The sequence below is a fragment of the Triticum aestivum genome, chromosome 3A, assembly GCF_018294505.1.
Source record: "Triticum aestivum cultivar Chinese Spring chromosome 3A, IWGSC CS RefSeq v2.1, whole genome shotgun sequence".
NCBI classification, from domain to species: Eukaryota; Viridiplantae; Streptophyta; class Magnoliopsida; order Poales; family Poaceae; genus Triticum; species Triticum aestivum.
The window spans coordinates 53,511,032-53,526,878 of record NC_057800.1 but is presented as its reverse complement, the minus strand read 5'-3'; the positions used below and the strand labels follow the sequence as shown (position 1 = coordinate 53,526,878).

Below are 15,847 nucleotides of genomic sequence, written 5' to 3'. Positions count from 1 at the left end.
TTCAAGTATAATCTCAACTTGATGAAGTTGTGATTAAGGGAGGATGTTAAACATATATGCATGATATGGTTAGCGTGTACAGCAAGGAGGATCGCCACCGGATGAGGGGTAGTTATACGGGATACTCTTGTACTCTTTATCTTATTTTATCTCTTGTATTCTTTTCTCCCAAGATGTAATCTCTCCAACAAACCTGTACGCGTATTAGGGCTCGCACCCCTCTATTTAACACGCAACACGTCAGCCTGGATCGGCAAGACGTTTACCGCATTCGCACACTCAGTACTTATGTCAACGATAAATGACTCCACACAAACAAACCTTACAGGGTTGCAACTTGACCCGGGTTTAAACAGATCAATCGGCTAAAACTACAGCTATAAACCTACGGCTATGCAGCCCAAAAGTCCACAAACCATCAACGCATTAAGGGCTCCCAGAAAAACGGATTCAGCCAAAATCAATGTATAGAAGGGCTGCCATAAAACATGCGCTTCTAAATCCACAGGTCAGAAAATCATCCCGCCCAGTACATCTAAATCTTCTGCATCTTCTCTCATCTCAAAACAAACAGACCAACACCACCAAAAGAATCCATCAAATCAAATTAAATGAACATATCACAAAAAATCACAGTGCTGTTTACACTGAATTTACAGTCATTCGAGACTGTAAGCGGCCATTTACAGTTCTATTTACACAGAACTTACGGTCATTCTAAGAAAAAAAAATATAGTTACATTAGTACCTAAAATTACAGTCACCAATTTTAGAAATTTACAGTCAATTTACACAGAACTTACAGTCATTATGTGCAAAAGTTACAATGATATTAGCACTGCAAATCATCCATACAAGTGTCTCTAGCATCACTCTGTGGTCACAGGAGAGCTCTGTTTGTCAGATCCCACCACTACTCAAAAGTTCTTTAGAGGAACAAGGGCTGAAAGATCACATGAGTAGTAGTTCTGTCAAAAAATCCTCTCTAGCATTGCTAAGGTTCAACAGTAAGAAATCTGACAGAACAAGCAAAAAGAAGAGCCATGGGTATTTCTCTGTTGGAATGTGAAATCCTTTTGACCGAAAAACATACAAACATGCATCAAGCTATTCTCAATGACACCCGCATAGTACAAAGCCTTTAGCTAACTGTAAAAAGGGAAAAACAGCATAAGGAGCAGACTAGAAAATTAGTGTTACCTGAGATAGATACATGCATCAAAGCTATTTACTGTGACACATACACATTAAAATCCCAGTAAGCTCACTGTAAAACTGGGAGCAGCAAACAACTTAAAAGGCTATGTTTCAAAATTACTATAGCCTTGCAGGATAATTACAGTTCTTATTGCTCTGTAAATAATAAAGAAGATGCACTATAAAAACACGACAGTAGTTTAGTATCGAGCAGCAAACAACTTGAAAACTATGGTTCAAAATTACTGTAGTTTTGCATTAGAATTACAGTTCTTGTTGCACTGTAAATAACACAGAAGATGCATTGTAAACAAACAACAGTAGTTTAGTATCCAGCAGCAAACAACTTGAAGACATGGTTCAAAAATACTATAGCTTTGCATGAAAACTACATTTCGTGTTACACTTTAAATAATACAGAAGATGTTCTGTAATGCAACAGTAGTTTAGTTTCAACTGGGAGCAACACACATATTCAGGTAAAAACACTCAGAAATAAACTATAGTCATGACTCATGTGATCTACCGTATAGTCTAGCTTGGGAATGCACTGGTAAAAAAGTTACATTTCTTGCAACCATAGTCTTCAAATAGCGAGTGAAGGGGCCTTGCAAATTACATCTTTTTTACACTGTAAATGGCACATAAATGCACTGTAAAAAAAGTTAAACCTTCAAGGGGCCTTGCAAATTGTAGTAGCCCTGCTTGGGATTACATTTTTCACCACATTGGAGAAAAACTTCCCAGAATAGCGAGTAAAGGTTGTTGAAACTGGAACATTGGTAGATCTCTTTGCACTTATATAGAAACAGAAAGGATAAAATAAAAACTCGGAAATAATTGATAAAAATAGAAAACAATCTCTTAAACTAGAAGTAACAGTACTAGTACACCCAAGTTTACACTCAGCTAACCAAGTAAATTCTGCTGCAGTAATCATACAATCATAAAATACATTACTGAAGTTGCTGAAAAAAGTAACAAGAAGCAGATTGATAAGACAAGTTCAGAGAAACAGGAGAATCATACAGGCAACGACGCGGGTTAACGGGCAACCCATAAACACATGAGCGACCCCGCCAAAACAAATAACCAAACGAGCACGCACGAAGATCCAACGGACACAATACGTGACTGAACGAATGAAAATTAGCAAAACCGTTTATTAATTAATTGCTTTTTCTTATGCTTTCCATCAGTCGTGGGATTCTCTTTGTATTCGCTTGCTTTAGCTGTTTAGGGAGGTGACTGAAAAAACAGTAAGCACACAAGGTCAGATAGTGAGAACATAAAATAAGCCAAAACCAGAGTATGGTGGTCTGCGCTTGTCAGAAACCCATCTTGCATTCCTGCGGTTACATTCTGCAACATAGATTAAGCCAACATCAGATAGAAATATTAGGGCCAGATAACCCATGGCTAACTTATCTACAACCCCAAATCTCATTATACTGAACATAACAAAAAGTCGATGCTGAAGAAATGTATACTGGCATTCTGAAGAAAGAATCTATGGTTACTCCTACGGTCATAATCCGTAGAAGATAAGTAATTACCTTTCGGCTCAGAAGGTGATGCCCCCTTTTCACCTCCCACATTAGCAGGAACGCCGACAACGGGCAGTGGTGGTGGTGCGCCGGTAACGTGCGTTTCTACTTTAACTACTGGCACTGGCAAACTGGCAATGAATCTACACTTGGGAAGTCTTCATCAAACATCTGAGGAGATGTGCTGATCTACAAATTTTGAGTTAGCTACTACAGAAATTTGAGAAAAAATGAGAAAAGGATAAGCATGCTGCAAAAAAAAGAAGAAGAGATAAATAGGTCTGTAGGCTTAAAAAATGACCTGGATGAGTCAAAACCAATGAATCTGGATGGATATTTTCAGTATTGTAGTATGTTCCTTCCTCCCATTTCCAGAGAATTCTAAATATACTAAACCCAACTAGGATTATTTTTTTCTGGGGTTTTTGAGTTTTTTCGACAGCCAAAACCTGGTCAATCAGGGTGCGACACGATAATTAGTGGGGATCCGAGAGGGTACGTTTCCTGGTGGATCTAGATTCCGTAGGAGATATGCAACATTCCTTTTTTACTTTAACTACTTGAAGTGGCAAACTGGCAATGAATCTACACTTGGGAAGTTTTCATATGACATCTGAGGACATATGATGATCTACAAACTTTGAGTTAGCTACAGAAATTTGAGAAAAAGGATAAGCATGCTACGAAAAAAGAAGATAAATAGGTCTATAGGCTTAAAATGACCTGGATGAGGCAAAACCAATTAATCTGAATGGATATTTTCAGTATTGTACTCCCTCTGTTCCATAATTTAGCACATGCAGATATTTTAAAAAGTCAAACCTCACAAATTTTGACTAAGTTTGTGGATAAAAACATTTGCATCTCGAATGCCAAACATATATTGTTAAATTCATCATAAGATGTAGTTTCATATTTTATATATTTGGTATTGTAGATATAAATAGTTTTCTCTACAACCTTGATCAAACTTTGTAAAGTTTGACTTTTCAAAATATCTATACACACTACATTATGAAACGAAGGGAGTAGTATGTTCCTTCCTCCCATTTCCAGATAATAAACAACATGAAGAAAGCAAGAACGACGAGTTTAAGCTCCTAGCAGTGCAGTAGATTCATGCTCCTCAGTCTCATCCTTTATTGGTGTTTAGGAACAATCCATGTACAATTAGGACAGCTTATGATTGTAGAAACCTGCTGCCACTTAAGAAAAGAGGTAAAATTACCATCTATGATATCAGTTATAATACATATCTCCGTTCTAAAATAAGTGCCATGGTTTTAATACAAATGTTTTATCTTGAGACTCAGTCAAACTTAATGAAGTTTTGATCAAACTTAGTGAAGTTTGATTAAGGACAATCCCGGAACTTCAATTACTTTGAGACGGAGGGAGTAAGAAATTTCAACTATTCCTTTTTTATTCCATTTCCTTGTAAGTTTCATTTATGTTTGTTTTCATTTTCATATCTCCTTTTTGTCTCGGGATTTTTCACAGTAATCCAGAGTTTTTTCGCTCCGTTTTTTAACATGTGGATAGGAGGACGGCCAAATCCATTGAATAGATAGGGGTGTTACAAGAACACCTTCAAAGGAAAAATGCATCGCATAAGACGAGTGCCCAAAACGAAGAATTGTAAAATGGCGAGGAAAACCCAAAAAAATACACATCACTTAGCTAGACCAGGCCTAAAGCACCACAATACATACAAAACGCCGGAAGACCAACACCCTACAACACACCCGAACGAAAACTCAAACGCCTTCGCCGCTACCGAAGTGCACACTGAAAAACATTGTGTTAGTCCGGATTTCCACAAGCATATCCACGAAACCTCAAAGACACCAGAGAGGAACGATACATCTGATAGAGTGATCCTATGCCACTCTAATCCCACGAGGATGATTGACATAACTCGCCTAACGCACCTTAGGGTGCTCCTGGTACTCACCACCGTCGACCAAGCGACCAGACCTGAACTGATGCATCACCAACGACTCCACGCTCCCAAATCGCTGCCCGCTCCTGATCACCCACACCACCGATGATCCCGTGCTCCTAACACAAGTCTTAGACTCATAAGGCCATGCTTCAAACAAAGTAATGATGGCACGGTTTTGGCCTTTCCTATTTATGTTTTTTTTTGGCTTGTTGAGCTGTGCCCTCGGCAGAACCTTGTACCTCTTGTGGTGTGTGTGTCCTGGACTAGTCTGTGTATGTGTGCTCTTGGTGGTTTGCTTTATTTATAAAGCGGGACGAAAGCCTTTTTCGGTAAGTCGACCTCAAACTGACGTGTTGTGCCATCCAACGCGGCCATGTATCGTTCCGCCAACCGGTTTGAACGCACTTTTTTGGCAAACCCGAGACAAACTAGGGGGCTTTGCAAGAGTCCGGACAGCAGACACGTAGGACTCCGACACCCCCAGCCCACTCGAAACCCCTCCCAGTCCTCGTGCCTCTGTCCTCCCATTTTCTCTCCTTCCTTTTTTCTCTCATGCCTTCGTCGACGCTCCACCACCTTGGCCGCCTTGGCACACCCCTATCAGTGTCCAATGAGCCCCTCACATCCAATGGTACACACGGGATCCAAGCCGGTTCTCCTCCGCCACCGTTCCACACCTCTCCTTCGACCACCGCGCAGGTACCGTCAGCTCCTACATTACTCACCATGCCCGACAACTGTTCAGTGAAATGCCCATGCTACATTTTTTGTCCCTTCTTCTTTCAAGCATTGAATTTGGATATGGAGTACATATATGAGCACTATGTTGAGTTGTCAGCCATCTCGCCCGGCGAAGAGGACTACACGGATGAGACAATGATGATGCAGGTGGTCCTTGCAGATGTGGAGTGTGCGGAAGAGCGTGTTCTCAATTTCCACCTCCCACGTCTAGAAAGGATGTTCAGAGGGCATTTGCAGTTCTGCAGACATGTTTTGTAGTTGTCAGTGGACCATCTAAACAATGGGTTGTGGAGACCTTGTCGGAGGTGATGACCTGTTGTGTGATCATACACAAAATGATCATGGAGGATGAGGGTGATGATGCTGCCGCAAGTCTTGAATTTGAGAACATTGTGATCCTATCGAACTTCCTGATCAGAATCCGGTCACATTTGAAGAGTTTGTTTAAATGCATCAACAAATTCGACATCGAGCAACCGAAGGAAGATCTGATTGAGCACGTGGACGGTTAAAGGGGACAACAATGTTTGAGTGTAATATTTGAACTTATTTAATTTAAACTACAGTTGCATTTGAACTATTCTAGACTATATATGCAGCTATTTAAGTGTGCGAGCTTTAAAAGAAAAGACTTGGCCGGCTTCCGCATCAGTGCCTGCGGACTAGTTCCTGTCCTCGGACAGATGCCGGAGCAAATTTGCGGGTCAGCGTTGGAGATGCCCTAACTTGTTTTTCCCCGAGAGTACACCCCATAATACATGGTTTGTTCAACACAGGTGTTTCTCTTTCTCTCTGTGGAAAAGAAAGCAGGTGCTTAAAATTCCCCTTACAAAAGAGTACAGGTCTAAAATTGGTATCTCCGTTGCTAAAAGGCCAAAAGAAGAACGTGGACTGGTGCTAGTGTCCCATTTCTTCTCAGATTCGTTCGACCTCACGCGTCCTCCATCCCTTCCCTACCTTACCCTCAACGTCTCGCCGCCGACGCCGCCCAGCTCCTTCGGCCGAGGGATTTCCGCCGCGCCGATCTGACCGCCCCGTCCCCTCCGTCGCGGGCGCTTCTCCATCTCGTGCCGCCCCCGCCGCTCCTCCCTGCCACACGCGAGGAGGGCGGCGCCGCTGCCCCTGCCCCGCCGCTTGTCCCCCATCTTCTCCGCGCGGATCCGCCTCCGAGGTAACTCCTCCCATGGATTATCTGGTCGCAATCCTTCCGTTAAACGTAATTAATCGAAAGCTCGAATGATCATGGTCATTTCTGGAGGCAAATTAGCCATGCGCGACCACCTTCCCCTGGAAAAATTCACATCAGTTCCAGAGGCGATTAACGATGGATACGCTCCAGCATTTAACACTGGTTTCTTCAGATCTCTGCCAAAGGGCTAGGCATATGCTTGTAGTGTGTACGACGATGAGCACCTGGTGGTAGTAACAACCTTACATTTTGTAGTATTTCAGATGCATAGATAGATTCTTCGATGCTTCCTAGGCCAATAGCTGTTATGCTTGCTTGAATCTCTCGAGATTGTATTGTTGCTGTTGGGTGCTAGTTTGTCTTATCTGCATTAGCCTGGATAACTAATTTACACGGTACAGGCCCGGATGCTCTGCATTAATTAGCGTTGATAACTAATTCCTAAGCTATATACAGTCCTAAGTACTTATGTCGCCTAGTTAGTGTTGGTGTAGTCTACCTCGCTGCTCTGTTTGTCTTATCTGCGTTGACATCTTTTGGTCTAACATATCTGCAGTATTACTGTGTTGGTATGTAGTGGCGGAGCTACACACACATCACTGGGCGGGCCAAAGAAGGGCTAGATTAAGATATGTGCCTGAAAATTTGCACCCAGGGGCCAAAATTAGCTCCACTCTACACTGAACTCTTGTTGGCTGGGCGGGCCATGGCCATGTTTGGCCCTGCTGTAGCTCCGCCACTGTTGGTATGCATGATACCTCGCTGCTCTGTTGCCCTGACATCTCTGCATGTTTGGGTAATCAGAGTGATAAGGAAAATTAATTATCGATGGCAATGTATGCAAGTATATAGGGCATCAGTACATCTAGATTTAGTCTCACACTTCATTTCTGAAACTTTGAACTTCCCCCTTTCACTTACTTCAGTGTTAGACCTGGATTTGTCCATAACCTTCTGTGCAGATCATGGCATATGGTGTTCTCATTAAGTAGCTAGGAAAGTGTATCATACTTGAGTTTTTCTCATGTATAGTTGTCAGTCAGTACCCGCGCTTCTGCATCACCTGTAGTTATAATATGCTTTTCTTTGACACTTGAGCATCTTTTCATTTAATGTATAGTTGTGCATTTATTTTAGTCTAAAAACCTTGGCTCAATTTGCCCTCCAATCTTGGATATATTAGAAATTAACTACATTAGGATATGAAACCGCAGACAAGTTGGTGAGAGTGTTAGTATATGTATATAGTTGAAGGTTCAATAGCTAGCAACCATGATGGTAGCTAGTTATTTCTAGGAGCAGGCTAAATTTGCATCACCTTAATCTCCTTTAATATAAATTGTGTCAAGTAGGCTTCGGGCATGAAGGCGAGTGTGCCTTGTTCAATTTAGTTCTTCCACTTTGCATTGCCCTAAGATAAGATATATTTAGAGCAATTAATCACTTGATGGTTTTTGTGAGATGAGGCTACTTTTATTGCTTGTTGAATAATTTGTAGCTGGTGTGGGTTGTTTTGTTGCATTTATACTTGAGAATGGCTTGATCTTCTGCTATGTGCTCATAATGTTGGTTGTCTTAATATATTGGGACAAAATTGTTTGTTTGTTCTGGTAGATGTTTCAGTCCAAATATGTTTCACTCCAATGGTTTGATCTGCTAATTTGTGCTGTTTCTTTATTCTGGTAGATGCTTCAGTCCATATATGTGTCACGTACGATGTGCTTTTTTTAGGGGAAAACGTATGATGTGCTTGCAATTGAATTTTTGTGTATGTAACAAGGACTGAGGCTTATACCTTAATGGAAACCTTGACAAGTGTTTCGAGTTGTGATCATGCCCCCAATGTGAAGTCATACCTTCATCCACTTGATCAAGAAGGTTCCTGATTATAGCATTTCTCCATATATTTTTTAACAGACTTAGAATATGATTTTGTACTTAACAGGTCAGGGGACAGACTTGAGAGCCTTTTTTCAAATATTGATGATTGATATATTAATAACAACTAAAATGATGAGTACAACAACTGGTCGTGTTACTGTTAATCTTTCGGTTGCACGGCACTTATAAATTTAAATCATTTCCCAAAATGTTATATACTGCGAGATATAATATCACTTACTTAATTTTACCTTTTTTCTTACACGCCAACAGGTTTCTACAATCATAAACTGTCCTACTTTTACATGGAATTTTCCTAAACATCAATAAAGGATGAGATTGAGGAGCATAAATGGACTGCGGTGCAAGCAGCTTAAGCTCGTCCTTCTTGCTTTCTTCATAATGTTTATTCTCTGGAAATGGGAGGAAGGAACATACTACAATACTGAAGATATCCACCCAGATTCATTGGTTGTGTCTCATCCAGGTCATTTTAAGCATATAGACATACCTCTCTTTCTTTTTTTGCATTATGCTTATCTTTATTCTCATTTTTCTTTGAATTTCTGTAGCTAACTCAAAGTTTGTAGATCAGCGTACATCTTCAGATGAAGACTTCCCAAGTGTAGATTCATTGCCACAGCCAGTAGTTAAAGTAGGAAAGCAAGTTACCGGTGCACCACCACCAGTGCCACTTGTCGGTGTTCCTGCTATTGTGGGAGGTGAACAGGGGGCATCGCCTTCTAAGTCGAAAGGTAATTACTTATCTTCTATGACCGTAGGAGGAACCATGGATTCTTTCTTGAGAATGCTACTATGCATTTATTCAGTGTCACCTTCTGGTTATGCCTAGAATACTGAATTACCATGCTGTACATAAGTTAGTCAGGGGTTATCTGGGAGTAGGGCGTTTGGTGCCCAGGCTCATCTGCATCCGGTTAGAAAAAAATTCGTAAAAAATACAAAACGAATTCAAAAAATTCCAATTTTTTTTGTGTGGTAGAAAATTTGATGCGTGAGACCTGCTCCAAATTTCAAGTCATTTAGACATCTAAGCAGCTCTCAGCAAAAAAGACAAATCGGGTCAAAACAGTACATGAACAGTAAATATTTTTACAGACCCCCAATTTGTCTTTTTTGCTGAGAGCTTCTCATATATCCAAATGACTTGAATTTTTTTTTTGAAGGCAATGACTTGAAATTTGGAGCGGGTGTCACGCAACAAATTGTCTACCACACAATTTTTTTTTGGAATTTCTTGAATTTTTCTAGTATTTGTTTTGATTTTTTTCGTCAGCGCGGGTGCAGATGAGCTCGGGTGCAGAGATGGATTTTCGGTTATCTGGTCCTAATATTTCTATCTCGTGTTTGCTTCATCTATCTTCAGAATGTAACCACAGAAATGGAAGATGGGTTCCTGACAAGCGCAGACCACTCTACTCTGGTTTTGGCTGTAAACAGTGGCTTTCTGAGAGCTGGTCCTGCAGATTGACTCAGCGCACTGATTTTGATTACGAACAATTTAGATGGCAACCTGAAGCTTGTGATATGCCAGAGTTTGAGGCCTCTCAGTTCTTGATGAGGTACGTGTCCATAGCATGTCCGATATGAATGTGGGGATGATAATATACTGCACCCTTGGCCTTATTATCATTATCTCTTGACTCATTAAGGGGAAAAAAATACTAATTTGGTTATATTTCAGAATGCAGGGCAAAACCATTGCTTATGTGGGCGATTCTTTAGGGAGGCAGATGTTTCAGTCCATGATGTGTATGGCTACTGCCGGAGAAGAGCGGGCAGACGTGGAAGATGTCGGTGCGGAGTACGGGTTTGTCTTAGCACCAGGCGCAAAAAGACCAGATGGCTGGGCTTACCGGTTCCCGAGCACCAACACGACCATTCTATACCATTGGTCGTCGACGCTATGTGATCTGGAGCCTCTGAATCCATCAGATCCAGCCACCAGCTACGCCATGCACCTCGACCGCCCACCTGCTTTCGTGCGGGACAACCTCCACAGGATCCACGTTCTGGTCCTCAACACCGGCCACCACTGGAACCGGGGCAAGCTAAGGGCAAACAAGTGGGAGATGTACGTCAGCGGATCCCCGAACCGCAACAAGAACATCGCCGCCATCTGGAAGGCCAAGAACTTCACCATCCACAGCGTCGTCAAGTGGCTGGACGCGCAGCTCCCCCGCCACCCCCACCTGAAGGCCTTCTACCGATCCATCTCGCCCCGGCATTTCTTCAACGGGGACTGGGACACCGGCGGCCGCTGCGACAGCACGAGCCCTCTGGCCAAGGGCAGCGGCATCTCCCTGAACCGCTCCGAGGACACCGATGCCGAGGGCGCGGTGATGGGAACCAGGGTCAGGCTGCTGGATGTCACCGCTCTGTCGCGCCTGAGGGACGAAGGGCACATATCACGGTACAGCATCAAGGCCACACAGGGGATCCAGGACTGCCTGCACTGGTGCCTCCCTGGAGTGCCCGACACGTGGAACGAGATCCTCACGGCGCAGTTGTTATAGTCTGTATGTAGTTGGATGGAAAATGAGCTAATTGTTACGATATGTATACGGTGATTATTGCTGGTATTTACTGCAGAGCTTCTATGGTGTGGGGGGGGGGGGGGGGGGGGGGGTGATACATGGAGACAGCAGGAGGCAAGGCAGCAAGGGGTTCTTTCTGTAATGTAACTTGTTGTACTCATGCCACTTATTTCCTACCCCCTCCGGAAAGAAATATAAGAGTGTTTAGATCACTGCTATCAAAATAACAGCGGATTTGGCCTGTCAAAATTATCTTTTGTCCTAGTCCACTCAAATCTTACAGTTCTTTTGAACTTCTTCAGGGGAAAAAAGGAAAATTATTTCTTTGTATCTTTTCTTTTGCGCGGCATAATGTTTATGTCCATGACGCACACCTATCTATACAAGTCCCCGGAGGAGTAGTTCCGAAACACAAACCAGAGAAAGGAACGTGTGAAAGTAGCAACTGACGTTGTGGTTGCCATGTGCAGGGTTTAATCCCAAATAGATCATGTTCAATTGATTCTCAACACTCCCCCTAATGCTGCCTAACATTATGACCATTACAATCATCAAAGCTACATGTAAGAACTTGCATTGTACTCCACTATACATGATCAACGAGGAGTCAGAAAGTGTAGTAGTCGATCCATTCTCGAGAATGTGATCCCTGAGTGAATAACCACACTAAAACGCGTCTATATACATCGGTTCAGAAAAACAAGCCTCTAAAACGTCTTACATAAATGCACAGAGGAGTACTTCCTCCGTTTCAAAATAAATGACTCAACTTTGTACTAATTGTAATACAAAATTGAGTCATTTATTTTGAAACAGAGGGAGTATTTGTGAACACAGGGAATGCTAACTTGGAGCCGGCCGGCCTGTTGCCCCTACCTAGCTAGGTGTTGGAGGAGACACGCCAGCTTGTGCCCCCTTCCTCATCTTCTTCTTTCGCCTCACAAGGAGAAAAGCTGCTCCGGCGACGACGGCGACCACGATCACGACGGCACCAACTATGACGACAAGAAGGTTATCTCGAATCTTCTTCCCTGCATCCACACGCATGCACGACTGAATATATGCATTTAAGTATATTAATTACTCCCTACGTCCCATCATACAAGAACGTTTTTGACATCAGGAAGTAATTTGCAAGAGAGAAAATGTGACGAACTCACGGATCCTCGCTCCTTTCCCCACGGGCCTCACCGGAGCGGATATCTCGAACCGCAGGTTGCAGTCGTACCGGTGCACCGAGGCCACGCCAGACCGGACGCCCTCGAACACGCCGAACAGGCCGCCGGGGCCGGGCACGTCCCGCACCGACTTCGCCAGGCACAGGGCGCACTCCGCCGCCGTGACGTTCCACGGGGCGCACTGCGCCACCGCGCGGACGGTGCCGTTCGCCCGGAGGGCGGCGCTCGCCGCGGCCAGCATGCGCCCCGGCACCCCCGAGCCGTTCGCCGCCGCGCGGGGCAGCAGGGACCGCGCCAGGCCCACCAGCGTCTCCGCGTCATAGAACCTGGGGTAGACGACGGGGTCGTGGGTCAGGAAGCTCATCCAGCGCCGCTCGTCGGCGGGCGCGGAGACGGAGGCCTTGGTGTCGGAGTAGGCCAGGAAGCAGCCGTCGTTCCAGAAGGCCGCGCGCCGGCTGCCGTCGCAGAAGCCGATCCTCTCGACCGCGGTGGCCAGGCACTCGCGGCAGTCCCCCCGTGCCGGGGACTCGCCGAAGCAGAGGCCTCGGGCGAACGCCGTGCCGTTGCTCCGGCCGGCCCTGCCGGAATGGAGGAAGGCGAAGCCCGTCGGCGCAGCGGCTGACGGGAGGGCGGCGAGGAGCGGCCTCAGGCTGGCGCCGAACGCGGTGCCTTTGGCGGGCCGCCGTGGATCCGGGTCGCAGTCGTACAGGAGGTAGCCCCCCGTGACGTCCTTGGAGGCGCCGGCCACCCCGAACGCCATCACAGTCACGGCGACGAGGAGGAGGAAGAGGCATTGGCGCGCCATGGCGTTGACAATTGTGTTAACAGGCTCGTAGTCGTAGAGCGCTTAGCTAGCAGCTACGGGAAGGGAATGGAGGCGTTTTTAGTAGTCTAGTCCGCAATGGATGGCACATTCCCATGTGACGTGATCGGGAGGAGCAGATTATGCCAATCGATAACGAAGGGCCCGTCTCAGAAAAGAAGATTTATAAATTTTGTGTGAACTCAAATTAATGATGTATAGTTTGATCTTTTGTACTCCCTCTGTTCACTTTTATAAGACGTTGTAGACATTTCAGACAGCGTCCAAAATAGTTCAATGTCAGCTGTCTGCAACGTCTGATAAAAAAGAACGAAGGGGGTAGAAAAAATGATCAACAACCACAATACTCCTAAACAGAGATAATACCAAAATTTTCCTACGGTTTCACCAAGATCCATCTATGAGTTCATCTAGCGACGAGTGATTAGATGCATCTACATACCTTGTAGATCGCGAGCGGAAGCGTTCAAAGATCGGGGATGATGTAGTCGAACACGACGTGATCCAAATCGCCGGAGATCCTAGCACCGAACGGACGGCACCTCCGCGTTCAACACACGTACGGAACAGCCACGTCTCCTCCTTCTTGATCCAGCAAGGGGGGAGGAGAGGTTGAGGGAGATGGCACCAGCAGCAGCACGACGGCGTGGTGTTGATGGAGCTGCAGTACTCCGGCAGGGCTACGCCAAGCACTATGGAGGAGGAGGAGGTGTTGGAGAGGGAGAAGGAGGCAACCAAAGGCCAAGGTATGAAGTCCTTCCTTTCCCCCACTATATATAGGAGGGCCAAGGGGGGGTGGCCGGCCCTAGGAGATCCAATCTCCTAGGGGGGCGGCGGCCAAGGGGGGTTTCCCTCCCCCCCAAGGCACCTAGGAGGTGCCTTCCCCTCCTAGGACTCTTCCCCCCTCAAACCCTAGGCGCATGGGCCTATGTGGGGCTGGTGCCCTTGGCCCATGTAGGCCAAGGTGCACCCCCTACAGCCCATGTGCCCCCCCGGGACAGGTGGACCCACCCGGTGGACCCCCGGGACCATTCCGGTGGTTCCGGTACAATACCGATAACCCCGAAACTTGTCCCGATGCCCGAAACAGGACTTTCCATATATAAATCTTTACCTCCGGACCATTCCGGAACTCCTCGTGACGTCCGGGATCTCATCCGGGACTCCGAACAACATTCGGGTTACTGCATATACATATCCCTACAACCCTAGCGTCACTGAACCTTAAGTGTGTAGACCCTACGGGTTCGGGAGACATGTAGACATGACCGAGATCGCTCTCCGGTCAATAACCAACAGCGGGATCTGGATACCCATGTTGGCTCCCACATGCTCCACGATGATCTCATCGGATGAACCACGATGTCGAGGATTTAATCAACCCCGTATGCAATTCTCTTTGTCAATCGGTATGTTACTTGCCCGAGACTCGATCGTCGGTATCCCAATACCTTGTTCAATCTCGTTACCGGCAAGTCACTTTACTCGTACCGCAATGCATGATCCCGTGACCAGACACTTGGTCACTTTGAGCTCATAATGATGATGCATTACCGAGTGGGCCCAGTGATACCTCTCCGTTATCCGGAGTGACAAATCCCAGTCTCGATCCGCATAAAACAATAGATACTTTCGGAGATACCTGTAGTGCACCTTTATAGTCACCCAGTTACGTTGTGACGTTTGATACACCCAAAGCACTCCTACGGTATCCAGGAGTTACACGCTCTCATGGTCAAAGGAAGAGATACTTGACATTAGAAAAGCTCTAGCAAACGAACTACACGATCTCACGCTATGCTTAGGATTGGGTCTCTCGACCGCGGTGGCCAGGCACTCGCGGCAGTCCCCCCGTGCCGGGGACTCGCCGAAGCAGAGGCCTCGGGCGAACGCCGTGTCGTTGCTCCGGCCGGCCCTGCCGGAATGGAGGAAGGCGAAGCCCGTCGGCGCAGCGGCTGACGGGAGGGCGGCGAGGAGCGGCCTCAGGCTGGCGCCGAACGCGGTGCCTTTGGCGGGCCGCCGTGGATCCGGGTCGCAGTCGTACAGGAGGTAGCCCCCCGTGACGTCCTTGGAGGCGCCGGCCACCCCGAACGCCATCACAGTCACGGCGACGAGGAGGAGGAAGAGGCATTGGCGCGCCATGGTGTTGACAATTGTGTTTACAGGCTCGTAGTCGTAGAGCGCTTAGCTAGCAGCTAGGGGAAGGGAATGGAGGCGTTTTTAGTAGTCTAGTCCGCAATGGATGGCACATTCCCATGTGACGTGATCGGGAGGAGCAGATTATGCCAATCGATAACGAAGGGCCCGTCTCAGAAAAGAAGATTTATAAATTTTGTGTGAACTCAAATTAATGATGTATAGTTTGATCTTTTGTACTCCCTCTGTTCACTTTTATAAGACGTTGTAGAAATTTCAGATAGCGTCCAAAATAGTTCAATGTCAGCTGTCTGCAACGCCTGATAAAAAAGAACGAAGGGGGTAGAAAAAATGATCAACAACCACAATACTCCTAAACAGAGATAATACCAAAATACTCCCTCCGTCCAAAAATACTTGTCATCAAAATGGATAAAAAGAGATGTATCTCGAACTAAAATACGTCTAGATGCATCCCTTCTTATCCATTTTGAAGACAAGTATTTCCGGACGGAGGGAGTATGTATTATTGGATCCCATAAAGCCCTACTGGCAAAGTATTAACACCAAAAGGTCAGATACAGATATGAACAACTGATCAGTTGAATGATCCTGTGACCGGAGGCTGCGATGAATAGTTGTTGCGGTCGAT

The 15,847-nt window shown here is 45.6% G+C and overlaps 2 protein-coding genes across 3 annotated transcripts; one reads left to right on the top strand and one right to left on the bottom strand.

Moving 5' to 3' along the window:
- The first annotated feature begins 6,311 nt into the window (after positions 1-6,311).
- On the top strand, positions 6,312-11,270 carry LOC123060205 (protein trichome birefringence-like 14). 2 transcript variants are annotated; one of them, XM_044482795.1, is made up of 5 exons: positions 6,312-6,601; positions 8,774-8,987; positions 9,091-9,255; positions 9,888-10,083; positions 10,206-11,270. In XM_044482795.1, exons 2-5 carry the CDS (start codon positions 8,834-8,836, stop codon positions 11,035-11,037), a joined length of 1,347 nt encoding a protein of 448 aa, XP_044338730.1. In that variant the 5' UTR covers positions 6,312-6,601; positions 8,774-8,833; the 3' UTR covers positions 11,038-11,270. The 2 variants fall into 2 exon arrangements, with proteins under 2 accessions (XP_044338730.1, XP_044338729.1); XM_044482794.1 differs by having other exon boundaries at positions 9,073-9,255.
- A 260-nt stretch (positions 11,271-11,530) lies between these two features.
- On the bottom strand, positions 11,531-13,117 carry LOC123057848 (uncharacterized). Its single transcript, XM_044480725.1, has 2 exons — positions 12,219-13,117; positions 11,531-12,089 (listed from the first exon to the last, which is right to left on the bottom strand). The coding sequence occupies exons 1-2, from the start codon at positions 13,039-13,041 to the stop codon at positions 11,935-11,937; spliced, it is 978 nt and encodes a 325-aa protein (XP_044336660.1). The 5' UTR covers positions 13,042-13,117; the 3' UTR covers positions 11,531-11,934.
- Between the last annotated feature and the right edge of the window lie 2,730 nt (positions 13,118-15,847).

Excerpts from the sequence above, each read along its gene's own strand:
- LOC123060205 (XM_044482794.1), top strand. The coding sequence starts at position 8,834 with ATGAGATTGAGGAGCATAAATGGACTGCGGTGCAAGCAGCTTAAGCTC. Across the intron at positions 8,988-9,072 it reads ATTGGTTGTGTCTCATCCAG|CTAACTCAAAGTTTGTAGAT; the intron begins GTCATTTTAAGC and ends GAATTTCTGTAG. Across the intron at positions 9,256-9,887 it reads ATCGCCTTCTAAGTCGAAAG|AATGTAACCACAGAAATGGA; the intron begins GTAATTACTTAT and ends ATCTATCTTCAG.
- LOC123057848 (XM_044480725.1), bottom strand. The coding sequence starts at position 13,041 with ATGGCGCGCCAATGCCTCTTCCTCCTCCTCGTCGCCGTGACTGTGATG. Across the intron at positions 12,090-12,218 it reads GGGGAAAGGAGCGAGGATCC|GGAAGAAGATTCGAGATAAC; the intron begins GTGAGTTCGTCA and ends GTGTGGATGCAG.